This window comes from Artemia franciscana, chromosome 13 (genome assembly GCF_032884065.1).
Source record: "Artemia franciscana chromosome 13, ASM3288406v1, whole genome shotgun sequence".
Classification (NCBI taxonomy): Eukaryota; Metazoa; Arthropoda; class Branchiopoda; order Anostraca; family Artemiidae; genus Artemia; species Artemia franciscana.
This window is the reverse complement of record NC_088875.1, coordinates 23,801,341-23,807,995: the sequence shown is the minus strand read 5'-3', so window position 1 is coordinate 23,807,995 and position 6,655 is coordinate 23,801,341. Positions and strand designations below refer to the sequence as shown.

Below are 6,655 nucleotides of genomic sequence, written 5' to 3'. Positions count from 1 at the left end.
CCTGGGTGATTTGAGGTAGGTATGCACACAGAAGGAGGGGTTATGCTTCCACTTTTCGCGAACATTTAGGGTTTTTACTGTTGATCCAATAATATTTTCGTATATTTCCACTATAATATCCATATTTTCTCGCTTTTTTTGGATATACCCCTTCCCTCGAAAAACGTATTGCGGAAGTGCCCATCTTAGAGCACCAGCTTTGCTTGACGCCATTCAAAAATGAATTTCACACTTTTGTGTTTCAATGACCATCATTTTATAGAAATTTCTAATTCCTAGTTAGAGCAGTTCAGTACAGCGATAAATACGTACCCAAAATTTCATTTAATTTATATATGTAATTAACCATCACTTTCATTCAGGCAGTGCTCAAACCCCGGTACTAGCACGATGTCTATCCTAGTCAGGCTGTTTCGATTTTTTTTTCTAGTAAAATTTTGGATAGATTTTATAGCCTACTACCTTTCTCAGTGTTCCAAGATTATTTTTAAAAACAGATTAAGTTCTAGCTTTAACAGTTTAGTAATTTTGCCAGCGTCAGGGCACAAAAACTCACTTAATTTGACGTTAAATAGATTATTCAAAGAGCTTGTTTGCCGGATCCTTATCAAGTTTCGTGGGCTCTTTGTAAAAAAAAAAAATCCGGTTCCGCCACAATATCAAACCCATCGCGGACTTTTAGCTGCTTTACTCTGCTCGGTTGCTTGGATTTAAAATTTGTAATTTAAAATCTTGAATTTAGACAACCAATTAACAATGAAGCTACCTCGCAGATTTGTTGAGAGCAGCTCCTAGACAATGGAGGCTGGTTGAAAAGGAGGGAAGAAGAGGACTGGATGGCTTGGGTTCTTCGTCTCTTCATAAGTTCCTTGCTGTGTCCCTATCCCCAAAAAGAAAGTCCTGCTTGTATGGCTTCATAGTGGCGTTAGGATGGACTTTTGGCAAGTTTGCCTAACCAGAACTATGACTGAGAGCAGCATTCCAGGGTAACCTTGAGGAGTGGCGCTCCTCGACGAAATTGTAGCCTAGTACTGGATCCTAACTGATCGATATTTTTTCTTGGTTTTGATTGTTTTCTGAGCTTTTATTGAAAGAAAAATGGACCGCCTCCCAATAGGAATATAATATTTTTAGGCATGAATATATAGTGAGTCGGAAGTAATGCGCTTTAGATTGCTTGTACAAAATTTTGACTCTTAGAAGAGAATTGCTAAGTGTGGAAAGAAATAGTCATGACCGAAACAGGTCCAGGAATGCACAGAGCCTCTTTCATGCTGAAGGTCCCAGGGAAGTCTTTCTGTCCAGTTCTAAGCCGGATTAAGCGCTTCGCGTAGGCATGATTGGTCCCCGTCCTGCATTGGTCTGGGACTCATTGCTGTTTCTGAGGCCATCATAGTTTCAACGAATTAAAGAATAATGAAGTTGTAATTTGGAATGTCAGAACGTTCAAAACAACTACAATGTTGATATTTTGATTGACAGGTTCATACGTTTTAAATTGAAGTTGTTAGAGGTTTCAGGATCACCTTTCCAGGGGGGTAGAAAACATGAAACTAGATGATACAGAAGTCATTTGTTCAAACAGGAAGGACGGGATGCATCGGCAGGGAGAAGGCTCATGATGAATAATGAAGCTGCGAGATCTTTCTCATGTTAGGAAGGTAGAATACTAGCTACTCATTTTACGACTAACAAGTGCGATATATCAGTCTTAGTTGCATATGCTCCTGTAGAGCCGACTGAAGGAGATAGTAGTGACAGATGAACTTTATCTACAGTTACAGGAACAGGTAGACAGAATCCTAGGTAGAATTACGGTATTTTTATTGGGGAGTTTTAATATTCAGGTTGATAATGACAGGGTTAGATAGCATCCTAGCCTATGTAAATTTGTTGTAGGAAAGAATATAGTAACGGTTATAGACTGCTACATTTTCGTAAATATAACAATGCAGTTATAAACAATATAGAGCCGACTGAAGGAGATAGTAGTGACAGATGAACTTTATCTACAGTTACAGGAACAGGTAGACAGGATCCTAGGTAGAATTACGGTATTTTTATTGGGGAGTTTTAATATTCAGGTTGATAATGACAGGGTTAGATAGCATCCTAGCCTATGCAAATTTGTTGTAGGAAAGAATATAGTAACGGTTATAGACTGCTACATTTTCGTAAATATAACAATGCAGTTATAAACAATATAGTTTTTGGTCATAAAATGGCCCATAAGTTGACATGGCACCATATAATGGTAACACAGCTAACGTTTAACCTTATTGATTATGAAACTGTAAACAGAAAGCTGGCCTAATCGATACCATATGCCAGAGTATATAAGAGTGTTGTTATTGATGTAAAGAGTTAAGATCACTATCTAGTAGTTTCGAGGGTTCCAGCAAGTTTGTTATGTTGATAGACACATGAGGAGAATTTGATTGAAATTTTCAAGGACAGTTGGATATCAAACTAAAAAGTCTCAAATTGGAAAACGGAGAATATGGATGGGAATAGTTTTAGGAAAACAGTCTTTGAGGTATCAGACGGTGTCTTAGAGAGGATAATTAGAAACGCAGCAAAAAAATTTAGTGAAAATGCTTAGTAGAGGAGGGAAGGGGTGTGCACAATAAGTATTTGAGATAGTGATAGATCATTTGAAAATAAGAGAACTGTAAGGAAAGAAGAGACAGCATTAAAATATGCTTTAAGGGCTGCAGTGAGTTATTAGTAGTAGTAGTAGTAGAAGTGGAGGTCATGGATAAAACTACTGATGAGTTATATTGTGCAGCCACATCAAACTAGCAGGCCACAGATCGTCTTTTTTGGCCAACCATCTAGGGCAAAACAAATAACAGGTTGTCCAAGAATCGAGTAGGGGGAGGTTGTAAAGAAAGATTCAAGAGAAATTGGAACTTCTTGTGGGGGTATAAATATAGAGGCTTTCTAATAGATTGAGACGGAAGTTTACCGTTTGGTTGTCTGATGAGTCAATGGCTGCACAATTAATCTCTCAAGCTTTGATAAAGCTGTTCCATTAAGTACGAACATATTTATCATATTTTTTTCGTGTGTGGAAAATCTTTGGATTGCTTCAACGCTAGTGGACAATAAGAAAAATTCAGATGATAAAAATTGGTACATTTTTATTCTATACAAAAACAGAACTTAAAAACATTTAAACTACAGTGATTTCTCCAATAGCTGAATTCCATGTGGTCTAATTTTGTAAAAGAAGTAGTCTAAAACGTAGAGTAGATCATGATCGACACCAGAAATTGCAACAGTTGTAGATGAAAACGTGACATCAGAGACATTCTGATAAAAAAAAGAAATGAGAAAAGTTGGAATTTTGCGAGCCTATCGATGGTTCACAAGGTTACCTAAAGGTTTTATATTTCATAAATTATTACTACACCTAGCTTCATCTGAATGAAGTATTCCCTGTACATTTGCTTTAACTTTTTAAATTAAATTTTGAAAACTGTCATACGCTTCCCCTGATTTGGGATACAACCTACTGTTTTTTTTTAAACCAAACGAACCCAAAGGAACCTAAGGATCGATGAAAAAATGGAGATTCACCAAGGAATAGGATTCTATTTCGAGGTGGACCAGGGAACAATAGCCCCGACATGGGCCTTAAGAATTAGGAGGATTTAAGGTCACGATTGCCTATGTTCTTACCTTCTGTTTAAATTTATTTCCACGTGAAGTATTTGCAAAAATTCGCTATGAACAAGAGCAAAGAGCTTATATAGTACTTGGAATATTGGAGGTCGGAAGAGCAAAGAGATCATATGGCTTGAGCTCTAGAAAAATTCTAAGAATCAATTGATTGATTTAAAAGAAAAATCAGAAAATTAATGCCGGTCGGGATTTAAAACAAGAGCTCTGAGACACAAGGTCATTCTAATTATCAAAATTCATTAAGATCTGATCATCCACTCGTAAATAAAAAATACCCAATTTTTTCTAATTTTTCCTCTCCCTTCAGTTCCCCAGATGGTCGAATCGGGGAAAACTACTTCAACAAGTCAATTTGTTTAGGTCCCTGACACGCCTACCAATTTTAATCGTTCTAGCACGTCCAGAAGCACCAAACTTGCCAAAGCACTGGAACCCCTATCCCCCCGCCTTAACTGCCCCAAAGAGAGCAGATTCAGTCCATTTACGTCAATCACGTATCTACCACAATTTGCTTATTCCACCCACCAAGTTTCATCTCGATCTCTCCACTCTAAGTGTTTTCCAAGATTTACGGTTTCCCCTTCCAAATCGCCCAGTGTCACTAGATCTGATCAGGATTAAAAACAAGAGCTCTGAGACATGAGTTTCTTCTAAATATCAAATTTCATTAAGATCCGGTCACACGCTCTTAAGTTAAAAATACCTAATTTTTATTTTTTTTCCGAATTAACAGCCCTCCTCCCCAAAGCGAGGGGAACCGTCCCACTTATGTCAATCACGTATCTAGAACTTGTGCTTATTCATCTCATCAAGTTTCATCCCGATCCCTCCACTCTAAGCGTTTTCCAAGATTTCTGGTTTCCAAGATTTCTGTTTCCCCCCTCTGAACTCGTATGTCCCCAGATCCGATTCGAATTGAAAACAGAGCATCTGAGACATTAAATATTTCTATATATCGAGTTTTTGAAGACCCGATCACCAACTCCTAACATAAATTTACCTCAATTTTTACGTTTTCCAAGATTTCCGATTTCCCCCTTCAACTACCCCCAATGTCACCAGATCTGGTAAGAATTCAGAATAAGAGCTCTGAAGCGTGTATTCCTTCTAAATAAGAAATTTTTTTCTTAAGGTCTGATCACCTGTTCGTAAGTTATAAATACCTCATTTTTTCTAATTTTTCCGAATAAAAACTCACCCAAAGAGTGAGGATCCTGTCCGGTTATGTAAGTCCCGTATCTTAGACTTGTGCTTATTCTACCCACCAAGTTTCATCCTGATCTTTCCACTCTAATCCTTTTCTATGATTTTTGGTTCACCCCAGCCCCCCCCCCCCCGTGCTACTAGATCAGGTCGGGATTTAAAATAAGAGATCTAAGTTATAAGATCCTTCTAAATATGACATTTTATTAAGATCCGGTCATTCCTTCGTAAGTTAAATATATCTCATTTTATCTAATTTTTCAGAATTAACCCTCCCCCAACTCCCCCAGAGAGAGAGGATCCGTTCTGGTTATGTCAACCACGTATCTAGGACTCCGGTCTAAGCGTTTTTCAAGATTTTAGGTTTCTCCCTCCAACTCCCCCCAGTGTCACCAGATCTGGTCGGAATTTAAAATTAGGACTCTGAGGCACAATATCCTTCTAAAAATCGAATTTTATTAAGATCCAATCGTCTGTTTGTACGTTAAAAACACCCCATTTTTTTCTAATTTTTTCTGAGTTAACCGTCTCCCCACTCTCCCATCCCTCCAGATGGTCAAATCGGGGAAAAGACTATTTATAATTTAATTTGGTCTGGTCCCTGATACGCCTGCCAAATTTCATCGTCCTTGCTTAACTGGAAATGCCTAAATTAGCAAAACCGGGACCGACAGACAGACCGACAGAATTTGAAATCACTATATGTCACATGGTAAATACTAAGTGCCATAAAAACGTGCAATTTGTTAACTGAGTCAAACATTCGGTTGGCAGAATTCCAGCGTTTTCGAGGCAAATATGGTAAATTTGAAATATTGCCACTCAAAGGAGGCAATTTACTAGGCCAAGACGAGTTAAGATAAGGTTAAAATAGACCGAATGCCCTGGAACATCCGTAAGAAGTATTTATCAAACAGTTCGTGGTAACAAACTGTAGTAAGGAGTGACCCGTTTCAATAGTAATATAAACTCTAAAAAACGAAATTTTGATGCTAAAAGATACATCAAAAGAATCGGATTTTTATGCTGATCAAATTATGATTCATCAAATTTAGTCTTCGTCATCAAAAGTTACGAGCCTCAGAAAATTTGCCTTATTTTAGAAAATAGGGGAAAACACACCCTAAAAGTCATAGAATCTTAATGAAAATCACATCATCGCACTCAGCGTATTAGAAAACCCTATAAAACAATTTTCAGGCTCCTATCTACAAAAATGTGGAATTTCGTATTTTTTGCCAGAAGACGGCTGCGTGTTTATTTGTTTTATTGTTTTTTTTTTTTTCCAGCGGTTGTCGTATCGACGAAGTGGTCCTAGAATAGTGCAAGAGGGCTCATTCTAACGGAAATGAAAAGTTCTAGTGCCCTTTCTAAGTAACCAAAAAATTTGGAGGGCACCTAGGCCCCCTACCACGCTCATCTTTTCCCAAAGTCAACGGATCAAAATTTTGAGATAGCCATTTTGTTCCACATAGTCGAAAACCATAAAGCTATGTCTTTGGGGATGACTTACTCCCGCACAGTCCCTGGGGGAGGGGCTGCAAGTTACAAACTTTGACCATTGTTTACGTACAGTAATAGTTATTGGGAAGTGTACATACGTTTTCAGGGGGATTTTTTTGGTTTGGGGTGGAATTGGGGGAGGGGGCTATGTGGGAGGATCTTTCCTTAGAGAGATATGTCATGGGGGAAGAGAAATTCAATGAAAAGGGCACAGGATTTTCTAGCACTACTATAAAAAAAAACAATGAAAAATAAAAATGAA

At 37.9% G+C, this 6,655-nt stretch overlaps 1 protein-coding gene across 3 annotated transcripts in view; it reads right to left on the bottom strand.

The window, feature by feature from the left end:
* Positions 1-3,123: 3,123 nt before the first annotated feature.
* The window catches only part of LOC136035097 (glycoprotein-N-acetylgalactosamine 3-beta-galactosyltransferase 1-like), a 34,979-nt gene continuing 31,447 nt past the window's right edge, over positions 3,124-6,655 (bottom strand). For all 3 annotated transcript variants that reach the window (XM_065716680.1, XM_065716682.1, XM_065716681.1), the window contains one exon: positions 3,124-3,315. In XM_065716680.1, the coding sequence (XP_065572752.1) occupies positions 3,181-3,315 (135 nt within the window). In that variant the 3' untranslated portion in view covers positions 3,124-3,180. The remainder of the gene's footprint in view (positions 3,316-6,655) is intronic.